At 43.2% G+C, this 21,120-nt stretch overlaps 1 protein-coding gene across 2 annotated transcripts; it reads right to left on the bottom strand.

The window, feature by feature from the left end:
* Positions 1-16,959: 16,959 nt before the first annotated feature.
* On the bottom strand, positions 16,960-20,042 carry PTTG1 (PTTG1 regulator of sister chromatid separation, securin). 2 transcript variants are annotated; one of them, XM_061354092.1, is made up of 5 exons: positions 19,931-20,042; positions 19,437-19,615; positions 18,703-18,784; positions 17,742-17,891; positions 16,960-17,218 (listed from the first exon to the last, which is right to left on the bottom strand). In XM_061354092.1, the coding sequence occupies exons 1-5, from the start codon at positions 20,010-20,012 to the stop codon at positions 17,139-17,141; spliced, it is 573 nt and encodes a 190-aa protein (XP_061210076.1). In that variant the 5' UTR covers positions 20,013-20,042; the 3' UTR covers positions 16,960-17,138. The 2 variants fall into 2 exon arrangements, with proteins under 2 accessions (XP_061210076.1, XP_061210075.1); XM_061354091.1 differs by having other exon boundaries at positions 18,703-18,787.
* Positions 20,043-21,120: the final 1,078 nt, after the last annotated feature.

The following is a 21,120-nucleotide window of genomic DNA, read 5'->3' on the forward strand; positions in this document are numbered from 1 at the left end:
CAACTTTTTACTATTTACCAGATACTATTTGATGCATTCGGTTAAGCTTTGTAAATTATTTTAGCTCATTCAAAATTGCATGTTTCAGCAAGCAAACTATTCAGAAAAAGAAAAGAGTAACTGCCTGTCTCTAATCAGGCCAAGAGACGGAAGGATGGGAGCTGCCTTATCCTGCAGACTTCAGAAACCCACCCCTGCACCTTTCCAACCGAATAGGGAAATTGTTGGAAATTCCACCATGGAAAACCGTGACATTTTTTCCATCCCTTTTTTCCATACTGTAAAACAAACTTTTGAATGCCTAAATAAGCTCAGAGCACAGACAGGAAAAATAGATAAATCATCCTCAAAGAAGCGAAGGATCAATGTGAAAGAAAACCAGGTATAGCCAGTCAATCCCCTTGGCTGCAATCAAATATTGCAGTTTCCAAATCAGTGGCAACTGATGGAGATCATCATACCATATCGTATCAGCTAACTCAGATCCTCTCCCTGTTTAAATAGTTGCTGTTTAAGTGGGTTAAAATACAGATTTAAAAGGAAAAAACATACATAAATCATAATACAAGGAAAACATTAATACACATAATGCTACCATTGCCCCTTGTTTCTGAATTGCCACTGGATTTGGAATAAAGTCATAACAGTGCTGGAAAGACAACCATAAAAAATTCCTGCCTGGTGAAGAAAAGGGTTAGACAATGTGCAGGTTCCCTATACAACAGTATTTAAAATCATTCTAAACTTCTCATTGCGTTAGCATAAATATAACCCCAAATGACTTCAAATACTTGATCTTGATTCTGCTGTTGTTTACAAAGCGTAAATCTGTCAAAGCTGAGAGAATTACTCTGGTTTAAAGCTGGAGGAATTGAGGAAGAATTTGGCGTTTTGATTCAATCTTTAGTGTGCAATTTACCTTTCACATATACAAAGCATACTGGCTCTCAGGCAGAAGATAAGCATGTAATAAATCAGCTTACATTTTTTTCAGCTCTTACTCACAGTGGAATCCCCAAAATTCATTTTATTTTATCTTTTCCCACTCTTCACCTTTTTCTCTTTCATTTTCCTTCCTCCTCTTCAATCACCACAGGTTTGCATTTCTCATTTTCTATTTTACATCACTCCGCTTTGTTCTCTACAATGGAAAGACAGACAGGCAGAAAGGCAGACAGACAGCAGGGAGAGAGACACAGACAGTCCAAGGTAACAATCTCAGACACCCACATGCTGGACGATCTGTTTCTCTCTCAAAAACATTTTAACTTTATAAAGGGAAGGAATCAAAACTCATTTGCATACAGGTTCATTCCATCTATTCAGCTCACCCGTTTATAGCTCTGGAAAGTCCCTTTCTGATTCCCTGGTTGATAAAGAGCCAGGAAGGTAATGCAACAGCAGGGAGAGGTGAGAACTGTTCTGCTGACCTTGCAAGTGAGGCTTAAATGAAATGTTCCATTCCCCTCACTCAGAGTACCCAGCTGGGAGATTTGGGTGCTTTTTATCCTTTAAATTTTAAGGTTCAGACCATACATGTAGAGCTAAAGACTGAAGTCAGAGAAACCCCCACTCTCGCATAGGAGGAAGCTCTGGTCAGGCGCTCAATACTTCAGCTTCCTGACTGTACACTCCGCGGTCTAATCTGGGGAAATCCTGAAAACATTATCAGATGCCTGATAAGCTCTTTAGCTTTCAAGTACATAGTGATTCAGTTTCGGTCAAAACCTCAGTTGAATAGTTTTGAAATCTAAATAAGAAGCAAGACCCTAATGGAGAAGAGATTAGACCTGTAGCCTAACAGCTCTGGTAGCCAAAATAATGTGAATGATATTTAAAACTGGCATGAACAAATCTACTTTTCCATACCTGCATCAAGATGCTCGGTGTGTGTAATTCCAGCTTATTAAAAAGGGATGGAATGAAATGTCTGGTTAATTAAATGCCTTTATTTATCCACAAACAAATAATGCAGCAGAAGCAGCAGCACAGATTGTATACTCTATCTTAATGTTCACCACTGACTTGAGGCAGATTGCTTCTGCCTCAAGAGAAAGGGACTGCTTGAAACACTGGTACCCACTCGTCCCACAGGCTTCTCGGGCAAAGCTGGCAAGTGTGCCAGTCCTTGTTTTGCTCAACATAGACACTTGTTTACCAGACATTAGACAGATGTTTCCAAACCTATTTCACAGCCACTCATTGCAAGGCTAACAGCAGGCTCTACTCTTTGGTCTGTGGATTTAGCCCTGGAAGAGTAAAGCTCCACCACCTCAGTCTGAACCCCCAAGATTTTCCAGTTCTGGTGGGTACTGAATCAGGACTCACCCACAGGAAATCACTCCCACTCCACTGGTCTCCTTCATCTCAGTCAGGCCAAGGAGCTTTTCCAGGATACATTCCAGGAGGTTCTCCTTCACACACAACTTCTATAGATCTTGGAGAAACTCACTCCATCTACAAGTCTGGAAGCAACTAGGAATGTTTTCCCAGGTACAGTACTGCAAGCAGTAAGGGCTTAATCTGTTTTCCACTCCCAATGAATAAAACATGTCAAATGCATTTCATGACAGCTCTGATGTTTTCTGTTGCATTCACCCTAAGGGCTACCACAAAAACAAGCTCATGTATGGACCAGCTACTTTGGAGAGAAGAAAACTGGGAAGCTATTTATTGTTAATCACCACATTCCTCTGAGTCAGTACAAAGGCTCAGGTTGCCCATACTCAGGGCAAAAGTATTTACCATCTTTTGTTTCATCCCAAATCTGGTTTACAGATCTCCATTTAGGCTAATACACAAGATACCTTTTGTAAGAGCAGAAGTTTCACACACAAAGTCATTCCTTATTTTAATACCTGTGCTAAAATATGCAACAAGAGTAATTTACACTGCAAGACAGATCCATTGACACCGAGTCCAGATCCAGATGGGAAATATTCCAAAAGTTTTGAAAACATCTGGAAATGGGATTTTGCTTTTCATCAGCATGAGACCTCATGTTAGCTAATAAAATACCACATCTTAGATGCTACCCTGGGTCAATTTTGGGTACACAGAAGCAAAGACCCTCATAGGATTAATCAATAAGGATCTGCAAATTAATTTGTGTAAGTCATTGCTTAGGAAGAGAGGAACAGTGATATTTCAGGCTGGGATTGAGCTATATTTGCAGTGTTCAGTGGTATACACCTTTCAAAATGCATCCTTGCTCTAGCACCAGGTTTAAAAGCCTCTTTGTAAAAGACACTGAACTGAATTAGTCTGTTCCCTGATGACCAATATATCCTTGCTGGTTCTTTAAGCAAAGATTATTCAAGTTTCCTGGGTCCCAAAAGGAAGGTTTCATTATGTGCATGTGTTACAGCTGGATAACTTAAAACTAAACACAACCTGAGTCCCATGGTGAGAGAATCACATTCCCCAGTCCTCAGCATATCTTCCAAGCAAAAGTAAAAAGGTGATCAGGAAAGCCTAAGCATTTACCTGGGCCTTTACAAAGGAAGGATGACAGGACAAGTTCTCTGCTTTGTGAAACAAAAGCAAAGGCTAACGGGAGGAAGAACACTTGCACACAGTGACTGATAAAGGAAGAGACAGACAATATACTGTGCACTGCTCGACAGCTGACATCAGTCAGGACAGTTATTATTGTCTTAGCATCTCATCTGGAAAGTTTTGACTAACTGAATTTGGTTTTGGACAGGAAGTCTAAATTCAGCAGCTGGAATTTCTTGAGGCAACATTATGTTAAGCCAAACAAGATAACACTACAGCCCTGAGCACAGCACTATCAGAAGCACGATGTGTGGTCATGCAGTGCTTTCTAAAGGCATTAAATCACAGCCCAGGTGCCAGAATCATCACCATCACGTAGTTCCAGCTTCTCTCCTTTATTTATTGCTGTTCACTGTATTCTGTATAAATGGCTGACTTCCTTCTTTCACTGGGGGGAAAGGTCCTCACAAAAGGAAGGATCTCTCTAAGTTAGTTAAAATCTTTACAGCAGTATAAAACATGCAGGCATCAGAGATAAATCAGGTCCTGTATATAAAATCTTTCACAAATATATATCCTGCAGAAAGCACAGTAGATACATAGCCACTTCTTGCATGATATCATAAATCTTCAACCCTGCTTACAGCATTTCATTGTAACAGACAGTGAGATAATATCATGAGTTATGAATTCCAAGAGGAGCTGGAGCCTGGTCCCATTGAAAACTACGGCAAAATCCACAATGATTTTGAAGAAACCAAGCTTTCTCCCTCAATGCTATTAAAAACAAACTTTCTCTTGTTTCCCCTGAGGTTTGAGTTCTTAATAAGCCTGGGTCTTTTTCTATGCTATAGAGTCATATACAAGTACATATATCATTTTTTACTTTTGTGCTTCCAGTTGTCAGGTTTCTTTAAGCTGAGTTGACTTACAAATCTTATGAGCTCTCCCATTGATTTCTGACTCATTGCTTTAACATCCAATACAACTTGTTCAAAAGAGATAAGGCTGCCAGACAAACCTATAAATCATGCACCTTTCATAGCCCACTTTGCACATGTACAAAGGCTATAGTCAAATCACAAGCGGGGTAGGATTTTATTATCCAATTCTTATTTTGCACTATGATAGACATATAAATTAGGACGCAGTGCTCCCTCCTCTTCTGCAAGCAGTGAAGAGCTCTGTCAGGCATGCTTGGGTAACAGAGGAGAGAGGGGATGGCAGAAATAGCCCTTCTGCATACACCTGATGACCTGTGCAGCCTCCAGAAGCCACAGAGCTCTGCTCGTGGACAGGACTCACAAAAGAGGGAGGAACAAGCCAAGACAGGAGCACTGCAGCTGCCCTACATGACACATTTCTCTAAACTGGGAAGCTTTCCCAGTAGGAAATGCCTGCAGAGATTCATACAGAAGCATTAACCTTCCCCCCAGAGTCTGTTTGTGTACGTGAGTGCATGTACATGCACATAATTTTTATCCTAAAGGAAGAATTTTGCTCTGTAGTTGCACAGACGGCTTGAATGTTACAAGAACAGCTTTGCTCAGGGTCACAGCAGATAGATTATCTGTCCCAGTGTCTTAAACCCCTGCCAGAGTTATTCTGCTCAGGTTTACCATTCTAATAATTGTTTTTCCGTGGCTGGCTTTAACATGCATGAAAGCCAGGTTAAGAGCCAGTACAGCACGGACCCCACCACACACCCACAGATCTGCCCCAGCTCTGTCCTGGCCTGCAGCACCTCTGCTGCTCACCGCTGCCTGAGATAAACCCTGGGCTTGCCTGCACCCTGCACTTGTGACAAACGGCTCTCACCAAGATGAATGCAGCATTTCAATGAGTACAAATATCTGCTGCCACCCTATCAGCCAGCTTGAGTGAAAAGAATTGATGCAGAATAGTGTCAGGCAGCACAGTACAATGTCTGTAATAAGCTTCATAGATGGCTTCACTGAGATGCTTTGCACTCAGAAGAAAACAGGAAGGTTTCAAATGAGTTACTAAGGCAGGAAGTGAGTCAGCCCTGAGCAGGAGAGAGAGCAAACAGCAACCCTTCACTGAAGATATACAGACAGGGGACAGAGACCTGATCATCCACAACTGGAACGAGTGAACCTGAGGGCAGAGTACACCAGCAGAGCAGGAGCAAAGAGGAAAGGGGACCCTTCTTCACTGACCAGTGAGGGGAGAGAAGTCCTCCATGCAGAGGACCAGTTTGCCTTCTCCCTGTAGAAGCAGCCTAACCACCAAGCCACCATCTCATCTGCCCCCTGCCCGCACATTGAAGCATCCCACACAGCTCTGCTCAGGAGGAGCAGCTGAGAAGTGTCCTCCAGAATAACTCAGCTGGGATCAGGATTTGAAGTCCCCTCGAGCATCTTGAAATCTGAGCACTGGCCTCTCACGCACTCATCTGAGTACTGTGCTATTGGAAATAGAAACACCAACACCTCCTCCTCAGCTGCCATCCTACTCTGCCCGCATCCCACATGAGAAGAAATCTCTCTGAAAACACTGTCACATCAGCCTCCACAGACCAAGGAACATCTTAGCAGTGCTCAGGCATAAACGGGAACCTAGCTAGCTTCTTGTCCAGAAGCAGATGCTTACCCAAGTATCAACTAGAGTAAAGAGAAGAGCCGTAAGCCATCAGTGCTACACTAGCTCAGCTGCACGATGCCAGAAGTTCTGAGGATCTGCATGTTTGGGATAAGTAAAAAAAGGCCCAAACCCTTTTGTAGGTGTGGCTCCAGGCACACAAATTACATCTAAAAATAGAACCTGCGTTCTGAAGCCACACAGACAGCCCTGAAAATTATACTAAAGCAATTTGACAGTACTTCCCATCACACAGAAATGCTGTATTCCTGCCTGCGGTACCAGGAAATAACACTCAGCCCTTAAGTCTGGACAGTCACACAAGCACTGAGGCTCTTGATGGGCAACAAATTCCCACCAACTTTTTCAGCCGCCTAAACAGGGAAATAAAGAACTAGGTGTTCCACAGGTAGTGTGTCAGATTCCTACTATGTTGGCCTCTGTTGCGAGCACACTGTTGAAGCTCTTAGGAGGACAAATCCAGTTTTGGTCTTTATTAATCAGAAAAATAGGATGCTAGTTTCAACTAAAAAAAGAAATACCTGGAGAAGGACAGACAGAACTGGCTGAGTTCCAGCACTACAAAAGGCCTTTTCCCCTCTGCTCCTTCCAAGAACAGCATTCCACAAAGCAGCAAACCACTGTAGCAAGAGACTTCAAAGTCACAGCATGGTCACATACACCAGGCTGGGGAACTGGGATATAACTAAAGTAGAATATGAGCTTCCTCAAGGCGATTGGAGTTCAATGCAAAGCATTTCCAGATCCTTCCTAGTTTCAAAAGAAATTCAGAATAAGGCGTGGGAAGACAGGCACAGAAAACAAAACTCTTCAGAGGGAGGTTTACCAACACTGAAAGAAGCAGTTGAGAACCCCTTATCTGAAGAAAAAAGGCTGAGGCAAGATTGGGTAGAAAGTAAAAAGCGAAATCTGGCACCTGGTTACAACTTGCAAGTTTTGAACAGCTGCCAGCGGAATCATTATTCTTAGAAAAGTGCTGTGCTGTTGGAATCAGCTTCCCACAGGAATGATTCCATTCGCACTTTGGTTGTTTTCTCCCACACGAGCTCTGGGAGGTCAGCATTGCTGCTGGAACAGGGGGATGCCGCATTCCCAAAATGAAGTTTAGAATAGAATAGAATCATAGAATAGTTAGGGTTGGAAAGGACCTTAAGATCATCAAGTTCCAACCCCCCTGCCATGGGCAGGGACATCTTGCTCTAAACCATATCACCCAGGGCCTCGTCCAGCCTGGCCTTGAACACTGCCAGGGGTGGAGCATTCACAACCTCCCTGGGCAACCCATTCCAGTGCCTCACCACCCTAACAGGAAAAAATTTCCTCCTTATATCCAATCTAAACTTCCCCTGTTTAAGTTTTAACCCATTACCCCTTGTCCTATCACAACAGTCCCTAATGAAGAGTCCCTCCTTCCCCAGCATCCCTGTGGATGATTTTGTAGGTCAGCTTTGGAATTAGAAATCTTGGTTTCCTAAGAATGGGACACCGTAACTGGCAGTTTAAAATACCTAAAAAGGATTTATCAGCTCCCTCACAAAATCCAGGAGGTGAAACATAGCAGGCCCTACTCCAAAAGATCATGGAGCTTCTAAGAGCAGCTCCCAAGGGCTGTGTATTTTTTAAGGAAGATGAGGGGCAAGGACTTAACCATACCTAAACAGCCTTAGGAAAAGGTTTGAAGCTGAAAAGAGGTTGAGAGCAAAGAAACTGTCCCTCACTGTCTGCTGCTGGATGTGTTTAGATGAACAGAACTTTTTGCATTCCCTGAAAATAAACAGAGTCTATCAGAGAGAATCACAACTCACTTCTCCTGCCTGGAGTTTCCACAGGCAACACATACAGAGAACCACAATTCTGGCTAACCAGATTTTCAAAAGGAGGTTGGTGTCATGCTGAATGAAATGCCAAATGCTCTGAACTACTCAATTCCAGCAGAACAATGTATCTGATTAAAGAACAAGATGGTAGGTTAGCTAAACGTGATGTTAGTTTATAGATTCCTGAAGCTGGAATGGTTTTGCTCACCTGGCTGAGAGAAAACTGAAACCAAACAGTAACTGGTTCAAGCTTGGCTTTGTTGCTTGGGGTTTTTCTTCATTCCAGAGCTGAGTCACAGAGGCTTTGCAGAACCTGCACTGGAACAACAGCCAAAGAAAACATTCCTGCTGAGGAAACAGTTCCGCTGAAAGCTGATATCCCCGATGGGGACATCCCAGCACAGAGGGTGTCTGTGCCTGCTGCGATCTGCCGTGTGCTGCAGCCCCAGCCCCAGCCCTCGCAATGATTCACCAGCGCATGGAGCAGCCCTTCCAATCCCTGCCCTGCAGAGGTGTTCAGTGCTGCTCTTCAGACACCAGCAGGGACCTGCTCACCACGGGGACTTCCCACACCTCTCCAAGCTGCTTCAGAAGGAAGGCTGGCTGTAGCCACGTTATTCACCCCGCAGGCTGGAGAAGGGTGTACTGCTCTGGAGAGCAGGAAGGAAGGGCCTGCAGGCATTTCCCTGCGACAGTCCCAGGGAGATCCCTCACTGCAGGGGCAGGCACACGTTGGTTTTGTGTCTCTGTGGAGAGCTGGGAGTTTACCAAAGGAGGAAGAACAGGATGACCTGGGCTTCATATCCCAAGGAGCGATGCTCACTCTCCCCTGCACTCCCTCCAAGGTGCACACACACAGTGCGGCTGTAAAAAAACACTGTAGGGAATATTAATATTTCAAGATATTTTTGCTTGAACCCTCTAAATATCCAGTATCCGATCCCTGCGGTGTTCTAGGCCAGGCTGGACAGAGCCTTGGGTGACATGGCCTGGTGTGAGGTGTCCCTGCCCATGGCAGGGGTTGGAACTTGATGATCTTAAGGTCCTTTCCAACCCTGGCTATTCTATGATTCTATCCCAGCTGGTTGCTCATCGAAGGTTGGCAGCAGCATCTTGTTTAGATGTCAGAAGCAATTTGAGCAGCAACAGTAGAGAGAAAAGTGACAGAGAAATATGAAAAGGCACTCTCTGTTGTTGCACAGCAATCACTGTCACAGCACACAAGAAAATACGTTTGGCTTTGGGAGAAAGGGTCAGCGTCTGCCCTCTGTGAAGACAAGGGTCTATAATTCAGGATCAAGGAGACTTCTTCTCCTCATTTGGATCTACATCACACGCACAGGCTGCTGTGGCCAAAGAAAGAGTTGGTGATGGGAAGCACAAGTAAGGCCACTGAGAGCTAGTGCTGGTTGTGTAACTGGCAAAGCACATGGAGTGGTGATGTGCACAGAGGCCATAAGGCAGGGGCTCTGCCCTGCCCTGCTGCTCGGACCTGGTCCCTGCACCCTGCAGTGAGGCTTTGGCTGATGCCTCGGAGATGCAGCCTCACAGCAAGAGGAATGTGGGAAAAGCTGGTTTCTGCCCACTTTTTCCTACCATCCATCAGCAGGGCCTCCCTCTCATGGCTCAGCCTCTCATCTTTTCACAGCACTCACACCAAAGCCCCTCAGATGCCATCCCGGAGGTCTCTGCATCCTTCCCCAGCCATCCTGCGTGATTATTCACAGCAATAATCCCATCTCTCACCAATGAAATATTCTCTTCATGTAGCCCCAATTGTGTCATCAACGTTTTGTCCTCATCCTTCAAAGCTCCCACCCTGACTTTTCCATTTTCACTCAGTGTCTGGTTCTGCCCTCCACTGAGACTTTGAACAGCAGCGCAGCAAGTTCAGCACCTCACCAGACAGCAAATGCCCTGCCTTGTCATTCCTCTGCCAACGAACATATTCGTTACATTATAGGAATTACAAACAATTATCTTTGCAATAAATACATGGAAACATGACCATATTTAAATTCATTTTCTCTTCTATATTCAGAGATGAAGACTGGACTAACACAACACTGAGCTCACAGTCACTGCAGCAATAAAAACGTCCTGGCTTCCCCTACAGGCATCAGTCTGGCAAGAGGGGTCTTTCCTCTCTCGTGTCACCAAAGCGAAGGGCCACCTGTGTCAAACAATGAGGCTTGTCTCTCCTGCCAGCATCCGGAGCTCCCACCTCCCAGCCATAGTGAGGACAGCCCAGTTCTCCCTGTCCCACCTCCCCAGTTTAACCACCTCCAGGTATGGCAAGGGGCTGCCTGTGCCAGCTTTGGCATGGCCCCTCGCTCTTAGTGTGATGGTGTCCAGTTCTACCTCCATGCCACGAAGTTCACCCCATGGGCTTTCCCACCATGCCTGCTGGACCCAACCTGAGGATTTGGGCTAGTTTTCAAACTGCAGCAGGAAACAGGGGGGAAAGGCACCAAGAAAACAGCAGCTCCCACTTGCTACACTCTCTCTGAAGAGACTGTGTGCAGCAGCTTGGTTTTGAGACATGTCTGGAGCAAGGCAAAAGGGAGTTTGGATGTGCGCACATGAGCTGTTATCAGCCCCTCCTGACTGCGGTGCTTTTGAAACTCCTGGGCTTACTCAGTGCTCTCAAAGTTTTGCTCACAGAAATTTTGCCTGCACTAGGAGAGAGCAGAAGATGCAGGATCCGGTCTCTAGGAGACACAGGAGCAGACCCCACAGGGTTGTTGAGCACTCATGTGAAAGTAGGGCTCAGGCGAGGCTGCAGTGCTGTAAAAGGCTGGATTTACAGCATGCACCCCAAGGGTCACTTTTAGTTACACTGGTGCCTTGTCTCTGTACTGCTGGGCAGAGGAAATGGGGTCAAATTTACCTGCAGAGCTGCCCCAACCATGCTTTTATCTCTTCTGCAGAACCTTTTCTCAAGCCAAAAATACACAAGATCCACACTTGCCATGAGGAGGGGTTGACAGGTCAGCTCCAAGAGGTGTTTTTATCAAGGAGGCTCAGGGTTAATCATGAAAATGAAACCAAATGTCTATTGCTGAAGCCAACCAGGATCCCTGAATGTAAAAGGTTATTTCTTAAATGCTCAAATAGCTCAAAAAACAACTGCTTCCTCCAGGGTTTGGCTTTATGAGGAAAATACTCAACCCCAAAATACAACACTTGTGAGCTGAAGCATGAATGACATCTAAACTGGGCACTGCTGCCAGAGCACCCCTCAATGGTACAGCAAGGTGACAGAGGGTTTTCTCGCATCAGAAATCCATGTTTTCTGGGACATTCTGTTGGCTGGTTTAAGATCTAGGAAACCTACTGCGTTGGTTTTGGCTGGGATCATTAATCCGTTTCACCATGTTTTGGATTTGTGCTGAAAGCAGTGTTGATAATAGAGGGATGTTTTTACTGTTGCTGAGCACTGCTTACACAGAGTCAAGGCCCTCTGCTTCTCACACCAGCCCACTGCTGGGAGGGAGCAAACAAGTGGCTCTGCCAGATGAGATTAAACCACAACAGTCCTTTTTGGCATACCACATAGGGCTCAAACGTTTCTAGATAACAACAGACTTGGCTGGAATGTGCTAGATCACATTTGTACCTGTTATTACTGTTCAGCTATTAATCAGCAGGTTCCTGTGCTTGCCATGAAGCTCACTTGCCTTTCTGTAAATTAGTCTAGTGCTTGTTAGTGGTTGTTTTATTGCCTTTGCTCCTTGCTGTACCTCTGCACTGCTCATCATCTTGGTCTGCCATGCCTGGGACATTCTGATGGCAGCAATGGCGGTGCCCCAGGGCTGGCAAATGGACAGGACACTGGTGCTGTTTCTAAGCTGCTGTACTGGACAGGCTGGAGCCACAGTGTGAATCTGAGTTGAAGGCGCTATGATCTGTGAATGGGTTCATGCAGGAGCAGGACAACCCAAAGCATCTGTGGCTGTGGATAAGCCCATGCCTGAGCAGGGACATCTCTAAGTGTCTGAGGCCATGGTTATGTCAGGCTATGCTGGAACTAGAAGTTGAATTCAAGATACAATAAGGAAAATGTTACCAAGAAGACTATGTCTCCACACATATTATGTCTATCACCCTGCATCATTCTTTCTATTCTTTGAATCTTCAGTGTCCCGTGTAAAAAACCTTTGCTTCCCCACTTTCAAATCCTTTTGTGTACAGCTATACCAGTCATTAGTACAATCCCAAAGGAAGCATCTTTAATTCTGCTTCAAGTAACTGAAAAATGATACAAGAAAAAGAATCTTCATCACCAAAATGGCACCTCCATCTTACTTGACCTTCAAGATCCTCAGCAACTTTTAAGACAAGTTTAGCCTTTCAGTGATATCCTTGCACGCTGCTTTCAGCTCCATGAACCTCCCCTCAAGCTTCACTGACTGGCAGAAATTACCTCACCTGTATGAAAAGCACAAAACAGCCACCCCAGCAGGCTGTCCGCATGCCCCTTTTTAAGCCTGGCTTTCTTCATAATCTGACTGCAAGAAAATACACATTAAGGACATTTTATAACTTCTCCCTCTAATTCTGTAGATCATTCAAGCACAATAGACCCACCATGCTTTCAACTTCTTCCCAGCCACAGTTACAAGTAAATTTATCAGTGATGCTTTTCTTACATGCTTTGTAACTTTCTATGCAAAAACACATGCTTGCGGTCAGATCCCAAACAACCAGTTACTAAGTGTATATTGTGTATATAAACTGCATATAAACCTCATTATAGCATGTTGGGCAAATCAGTGCCTATGTCTCTCAGAATACAGTACCACTTTGGGATAGTTAGAGGGACATTATTGTATTTCTATACAGCTAACACTAATAAAACTACAGTGGAACTAAAAGTTACAAGATTCCTGGCTCTGCTAACCCTAAAGAGACCAATTGCCTCAGGCTTTTAATTCCTCTTCTTTTTAAACAACAAAAGATAAAAATGCCCTTGGCTGATATACTATTCCCTGCAGTCATAGGGTAAAGGCACTCTGAATTCCTTAGTGCTGACTTTTATCCTCCATTTCACATTAATGAAGCAAAAAGAAACCCATTACAGATGCCTGCACTGTGCACCAAAGGCAAACATCACACCACAGCTGTCAGGTTGAGAGAGTGAGAAGCTGTAATACATGCTGTTACCATGGTGCCACCCGCTGCCAGAACACTACAAATAGGATGAATTATCTGATGTGCACTGAAGTAATTTTACTCAACCTGCTAAGAGATTATTTTTCTATGAATCTCCAAGTTCTCCTTACAGAAATCCAGGTAAGGATTTAAACTTATTCTCACAGCCAGAACGCTGTCAAAGATGCTGCTTTACAGAGGAATAACCAACTTAAAAGATACCTGCTCTGTGTACTTGGTTACAATCCAGATTTGCCAATCATGGTTTACAGTTACAATGACTTAAGGCTTGTTCAAACTGAGAACAAGCATTTGTTTTCATCACAGCCATGCATTTAAAATCCCAGATTTTACCTCAGATCTTTGCAGGAAGTGTAAGTTGTTCAAGTAAACCAAAACATCACAAGCAGTTTTAAATAGGACTTCCGTTGTGCAGGGTAGTGCTCAGACACCATTTTGAGCTCAAGTTGCATCTATTTCTGGCAATACCCCATCAGAAAACAAAACTTTACCAGTATAAAAAGCTGCATATATAAACATTAGAACAGTTAAGGAAGTTGATGTGTCAGTCACTGGTGGAAGTCAGCGTTAACTGAGATGGCATGAAGCAGTGCCGAATTCCCAGCACTATCCTGATACTGAGTATCAGCACTTCAGGGGCTGACACAGGCTATTTTGTACTTACAGTTCACATTTTCTAAATAGGAGACTCTGCTTCTGTGACTTCCATCTCCTGAGGTCACTGCAGGCAGGAAGCTCAGCCCACAGATTGAGCCTCACCACAGCTTTGTTCTCATGCAGGTCACAGGAACGTGCATTTCTCCTTAACCCCAGCCAGCCACGTTGAAAAGTACATGAAATGGGAAGAAAAGCCTGCTGAAACAAATGGATCTTTCTGATGAATGCTTACAAAATAAAACTTTACAAAAGCAAAACCCTGGACCTGCATTAACCAGAAATCCCAATGAAAATGAGAAGCCCCAGATGAGGTGCCCTACTGTAAGGAACAAAGGCATTCCCAGTCACCTGACATTTGGTGCTAAGAATTAACATCTAACCAAAACTGAAGTTAGCTTCATTATTTATCTGCTATAGAGACTTCTTAACTCTGGATTTGTTAAGGATGTGTCTGAAATTAACCATTAGCATTTATTTGTTTTGAATCTTCTAAACCAAAAGGATCATGGACATTTTAAAAAACTAATCAATGTTTAAATGTTAAATACTAATCAGCTGTAGTAGTCATATAAAGAAAACGGATTTCTGCATTGTGTTTCTAAGTAGAGTTATATTCCATACAGAAGCTTCCTAGCAACACTCCTGTTTTGGCTCAGAGATGGGCTACGTGATGAAACATACCCTTTTGTTCTCAACTATTTACAGATAAGATCTTGAGAAGTACTTGCTTCTAACTCAGACCTAGCTTTGACTGGCTTGTCTTGCCTGCCAGCAGCTGCGAGATAGGATTTGTAGGAAATCTGATGAAACACACTAAAAAGGATCCTGAAGAAAACGTTCCTCTGCACCCAAAACACCCTTTCATATTTTTTACAGGAAAAAGAAAACTGAATGTAGGTAAAGGACACAAAGCCGATGACTGTGTCTTTTCCCCGAGACTTTCAAAGGGTTTAACAATTTAAGTAAAATAGGATTATGCCAGTATGAACTCATATCATTTATTCTAGCATTGTTACCTTCTGTTCTACACTGCAGCAGCATTCATTCTCATGCAAGACCAACCAGCAATATTCCCAAGTCCGACTCACACTTTGCTTTCTGCACACCCGTTCCACTGTAACCACAAGCAACAACTCTTGGGGGATTAAAATGTGTCAGTACCAACAGGCCTACCTGAACCATTTATCACCTTTACAAACATTAGACAAATACCCATTTTGGCATAAAAACTTAGAGCTACCAGGCATGTTGTGTTGACATGTGTGCATGTATACATACACAGACTCAGCACAAAAAGCTTATCTCCAGAGGCTTAAATAGTAGATCTAGGTGCTTGATCACAGTGAATATTTTAAACCAACCAAAAATAATTATGTTTGCCATGATAAACGTCCATAACAAAAAGCACTAGTGTCTCCCTCCAGACAAAATGGCTGTACATACAAAAAGTTACAGTCTACATTTATGATTTCATGTCATATGCTTATTCGCATCTCATAAACACATTATCAGGTACTTTGTATAGGCCTGTTTTCATCCCTGTGGCTGCTTAACAAGGGGCCGCATGATGGCACTGTGGAACCAGTCTCAGTGCCTTAATTACAGCCATTTTTGTGTAAAATTGGGCTTGGACTGTTTTCTCCCAGCTCATTTGAACTGGTAAAGACTAAAAGCCAAGGGAAGATGCATTTTAACACTTCCTTTTACTACTGATTAACTATTGCAGCTGGTAACTGCAAGTTATCTCTGAATCAAAAGCTATTAAAATGCAATTAAGGATCAGCCAAAACTGGGAAACTCTAGACAGAATTTCTTCAATCATTTTTTAGTTTGATATTCCCCTGAATTTTGAAGTTTGAAAACAATTACAAGAAACTGGAGACAAGGACCATTTATTATATAATTCAGTACAGTTTAACACTTTAGTCAATACCCTGACAAGTTTGAAGAAACAGAATGAACACCTTTTCACTTCATTAAATCTCTGATAATCTAGTAACAGGAAGTTTCTAGTCCGGACTGAAGATCAGCATTTGCAACAGGACAATTCCAAGAAGGCCCATCTACCCCCCAACGAGTAAAAAGCATTTAAGGGAATGAAACATCTTGAGGAAACATCCATAAGTAGGAAACAGTAAAACCAAGTATTCTGTGCTCTGCCTGCTACCCTTTTCAAAACTAAAAGGAGCCTTCATTATGTCATCACAGCAGGGCAAATGCATTCCCTTCAGCACCCGCAGACCAGACAACCCATTGAAAAGCACAAGGGCTCCTTCACTGCCTGCATTAAGCTTCCTAGAAGCAACACATGAAAGGACTATGGTTACAGATTCACATCTCATCTTCATGCAGTCAGGTTGCAGCCACAGTATGCCTCCAAGCAGCACTGTGGGATGCAGCACTGACCTACACCAAATTAACCCCATTCCTTTACTAGAGCATTTATCATCTCAGTTCACAAGCATTAAAGCTTATTTCTTGTTAATTCAGACATTACCATGAAATGTGAGCTGAAAAGCTGGTCTTGCTGTTGTTACTGCTTGCAGTTACACAGTGCCACAGTAACTGTAATAATGGCAATACCTCCTGTTCAGAGCTCAGGTGCATCATGGAATACAGAAAGGCTTTCTACCTCAGCCTGTGGCCAAAACACAGGCACAGCATTGCAATCCATGTGAAGCATGAGCTGAAAGCTGAAGGCAGCTCAGGCTGCTGTCATATAACTAGATCAGAGCATCGCCCAAAAGCTACAGAAGTTGATTAAGCGAAGGCTGACAACTGACTTGCCTTATGTGATGAGGAACAGGAGTTAAGGCCATTAAAACAAGACAAAAAATATAAAAATTAAAGAAAAATTATTGAACCTGTGTGTTTACAACTTGAAGGATGGGGTTTCCTCACAGAGCACAAACAGTACCCAGCAGTCAGCACTACAGTGATGTGACAATTAGAAGCAGCCTACAGCTAGGTAAGAAACCAACACATCTTGAACAACCACTGTAAATAGAAAACAAGTTCAATAAAGGAAAATGCCACAAGAGTACCAGCTCTAGTACTTAACTTACGCTAGATACACAATTGTTTAAAACTAATGTGTACTTAATAAAGTTATCTAAACAGTTCAGAAGGGCCTCAACCTATCATGACCATACTAACTTCCAGACACAGCAGACAGCAGTATATTATAGTCTTGCTTTTGAAGTTTACCCAGGCTCTGCTTTAAGTCTTCTTTTTCAAAGCACTACTGTACTACCTACATCTTGGGTCTATTTAAAACAGAAAAACCTAGTATTATACAGGTTAGATTAACTTTTATTTAAAAATACAGAACTGTGAAATTTGAACTCAATAGAAGCTTCAGAATATAGATTAAATGTCATAATTTGGAGGTGGCATGTCAATGATCTCATCCAGGGTATCAAGGAAGTCAGCAGTTGATTGTAGCAAGTCTGAAAGTCAGAAAAAAAAAAAATTCAGTTTCACATGAAACCCGGAATTTCTACTCCCAAATATAAGCTAGCTCCCAGTGGATTAACACTGGGCCCTTGAATTAAGGGAAATAGTTTGATTGCACAAGACAATTCCACTTAACTAATCAGTTTGCAACTTGAAGAATCTGTGGCTGTGCATGAGGTCATGCTGGAGCACCTCAAAGCATGCAGCTATGCATAAGCCCAACATCAGAGCAGACAGACCCTTTCAAGAAAGGGTGCAGGTACAGCACTGACCCAGCCTGAGCTGGCTCTGGTGCCCAGTAACTCCAAACCACACCACCTGTCTACAACACTCAGCAACATCACTAAGACCACTACCTGTACTAGTTAAATTCCACTTGAGTATATATCAAAAGCTGACAGTAGTGTGCTATTCTGCTAGCTAGGAGAGCAGTGGCAGCTCACTATTGCAGTAGATTCTTTCCTAAACCACAATGAGCACTGCATGTACTGAAAGTCATGCCAAGTTTCCACTTACTAGACTCCCACGAAACCTCCTCAATCTTCACAGGTGAAGGAACCATGTTCACACATCTGTCATATGTCCTTTCAAATACCATGAGGGGAACACCACGCAGGTTGATATTGCTTAGTTTGTGCTCTTCAGGAAGGTCAAAACTCTCAAAATCTATTGGAGAAAGACACACAGCAGTTTAATAACAGTGCATATCCTGAGAAGCCACAAATTCTGCTAGATTAAATGAAGTGAGAGCAGGTCCAAAACAGCACAATCCAACAGTCCCCCCTCTATTGGGTATTTTTTCAAAGTTATATCTTAGTTGTCAAAATCCCATACACCACATAAAAGTTCCTGCTTTACATTTACAGTTAGTAATTTGTTCCCAAGCACTATACCAAGTCAACTTCATCAAGCACAGCATATGTTTCATTAACACAAAAGTAGTCTTTGGCAATTAGTTTTTGCACACTCACTTCCAGATGAACTGGACAGCTTAAGGGCACACTTTGGATGATTAATAGACTATCTGCAGTGAGCTGTGCAAAGAACAGCTTTAAGAGTTGAAGATTAAACTACTATATCCTACAGCAGTAGGAATCTTTTCAGTTACAAGTTACTGTCTCAGCATACAATCAAGATTAGTCTGCTTTTCAGTACTGCTTAAGTACCCCTTTGAATACTTGTCTACCAGTTGCTATTTTATAAACTAAGAGACTGTAGCATGGTTATCTGGAAGTAGTTTCATGCCATCACAGTAAAAGGCTGACTACTACATCTGTGGAACACAGCTATTGCCCTTAAAAATACTTAAATGAGATGGTATTTCAGAAGTAGCAAGCGCCCTTATGCTTAAGAAAGTACTCCAGAGAAATGCAATACTAACTTATTTGCCACAATAGTTTAGAAAAAGTTTTAAAACAATAGCAACACTCATGAAAGCCTGATTGTTCATTTTGATAGTTACACCAATAGTTCTTACCTCTAGGATCAAAAGGAAACATATTTTCTATTTCTGGCCACTGCTCTTCAGCCACTGCATCACAGCTTTCTAAACCTGCAGTCTTCTTAGTGATATTAAAAAGAGGAAGTTACATTATTTGAGCTACTGCAGTTTCCATTTGTAATGGCATTCCTGTGCTATAGCAGGTCTACAGACAAGAATGCCTGCTACAGTCAACAGCTATGCCTAAATAACTTCAAGACAAATAACCTAGAGACAGACAAATGCTTCAGTTGAGTTTATGTAGTACAACACTACAGTAGCAATAAATCACTGCACTGGAATACCTACACTCATGATACCAAGTTCCTGATACTTGACATGTGAACAAGACATTAACTCACTATTTTCACTAGAACCACTACTTTGCCATTTTGTACCTCTTATGCTCCTGTACTCCTTCTGCTGGTTTTGGCAAGGATAGTGTTACTTTTCTTCTAGTAGCTCACATGATTTGGATTCACAATGAAAACAGTGATGATAATACAGAGATGTTTTAGTTATTGCTGAGCAGTGCTTACACAGAGTCAAGGCTTTTTCTGCTTCTCACCCCACCGATGCATAGGTAAGAAGTTGTGAGGGGACACAGCTGGGACAGCTGACCCAACAGACCAAAGGGATATTCCATACCTATAGGATACCTAGGATATCATGCTAAACAATGAAAACTGATGGGGAAGTTCCCCTCTGTCCCTCATAAGTGTTGTACTCACTTTGTTTGCAGCACAAGGCTGACTTTTCTGTCTTATCTTTTCCGACTTGCTCGTGACTCCTTGAGTTCTATTCACATTTCCCAGAGCCTTCCTGACAGAGCGAGGTGCAGCTGGAGATGTACTGACTGTTTTTTTAGGAAGTGGAGTCTTAACTTGCATTCTGTCAGATAAGACTTTTGCTGGAGTGGGTGGAAGAAAAAAAAAAAACAACAAACCAAGCTTTAGCACCATATCAACCCTAAAGCTTGCTTCAGTAAGTGCATGTGCTAGGAAAGTAGCTGTCAAAAACCATTGTCCATCACTTATAACTCAGGAGCATAGCCCCATCTATGACAGAGTTATCTCCATTTTTATGGTATTTGAAGAACTTAGCAGAATTAGTTAGAAGTAGATATAGGGATAGAAAACTATTACTGATCAAAACAGTGATTAGCAAGGCATGAATTTATGCACTTTATCTGATCTCCTGCTATTTTAACACAGCAAGTACGCACAAGATCCTGAAGGGAGTCTTAGCCGATTCTTAGTAGTGCCAACTTCATCATTCTCCTGATCAATAAAGATCAGAGTTGCCATCTTCAGGTTGAGGTGACTCTGGAAAGGCCATACAGGAAAAAGAGGAAATTATTCTTGTTAGCTTTTGTTCCACCAAAGGACACTTATTAAACAACCCACATTAATGACAACACAGTTGCCATGTACTGGTCCTTAGACAAGGGGGAGCATACACATACTTCACACCATTGCATAGAAGTTTAGCTACAGACCCTCATGTCTGAAGGCATTATTAGTGCACATGGTAGCCTCATAGTCCTAAAAGAGCTTGTATGTGTTCAGGAAAAAAGTCAAGTCTCACTAGCAATCCTACACAGAAAGGTCTAATACCTTTGGCTTGCTTTGTTACTTCTTTGTGGTTTCTTTGGTACAATAAGAGTACACCTCCTAGCTAAGCAATCCAGCCCTTAGCTCAAAACATGCAGCCTTTGAGCATGTAAGTACAATTACAGTTATTTTACTAGCAGAGACATATTTTCATGAGAAAAAGAAACTGAGGACACCCTACACAAACCGGTACCTTCACTACTGCTTTTCAGCCCTAACCAAGACAAGAGATCAGAGCACTTCTTCATACTGTTAATTAGTAGCCAGGCAGCTCCCACCTGGAGCTTGCCACTGCCATTGCACAGGTATGCAATGGCCCCTCATTCACTAGGAGCCTGAAGGAAAAAGCTGCTTTTAGTTGGTGTAGCTTGAAGTCAAGAGCTCAAGCACAAAGTCAGAGCAAGACTTAGAGCCGCAGGCCTCAGTGCTTCCCTCAGCTCAAGCCACTCCCAGCACTCCAGCTGTAAGCAGTAACACCAACCACCCAGCCGCGCTTACCCAGCCCACCTCAAGCACCACCGGCAGGTCCAAGCGCAGCAGCACCGGCACAGACCCGCTTCAGGTCACGCAAAGGCCGAGCCAAGACACGAACACCCCTCAGACAGCAAACCGGTAACGGCCTGCACTGCCGAGCCGCCACCTTTTAAACTGGCTCCGCATCGCCCATTGGCTACTTCGACTAACGCTCCGCAGGTGATTGGCTCAGCAGTGACGTTTCCGCCGCACCTGCCCTCTCTGTGGCTCCACCCCCTGATTTCCGGGGACGGAGCAAGTCGTTACGGTGACGACGTGGCTCCGCCCT

Source organism: Neopsephotus bourkii, unplaced genomic scaffold (genome assembly GCF_033783945.1).
Source record: "Neopsephotus bourkii isolate Nb327-2 ecotype Australia unplaced genomic scaffold, CSIRO-AGI_Nbou_v1 NB_716, whole genome shotgun sequence".
Taxonomy (NCBI): Eukaryota; Metazoa; Chordata; class Aves; order Psittaciformes; family Psittacidae; genus Neopsephotus; species Neopsephotus bourkii.

Bases quoted from the DNA above. Each gene is read 5' to 3' on its own strand.
- PTTG1 (XM_061354091.1), bottom strand. From the start codon at position 20,012: ATGGCAACTCTGATCTTTATTGATCAGGAGAATGATGAAGTTGGCACT. The intron at 19,616-19,930 runs GTGCGTACTTGC...CACCCACTCCAG, and splicing joins AAGACTCCCTTCAGGATCTT to CAAAAGTCTTATCTGACAGA. The intron at 17,219-17,741 runs GTAAGTGGAAAC...TCTGACTTTCAG, and splicing joins GGAGGTTTCGTGGGAGTCTA to ACTTGCTACAATCAACTGCT.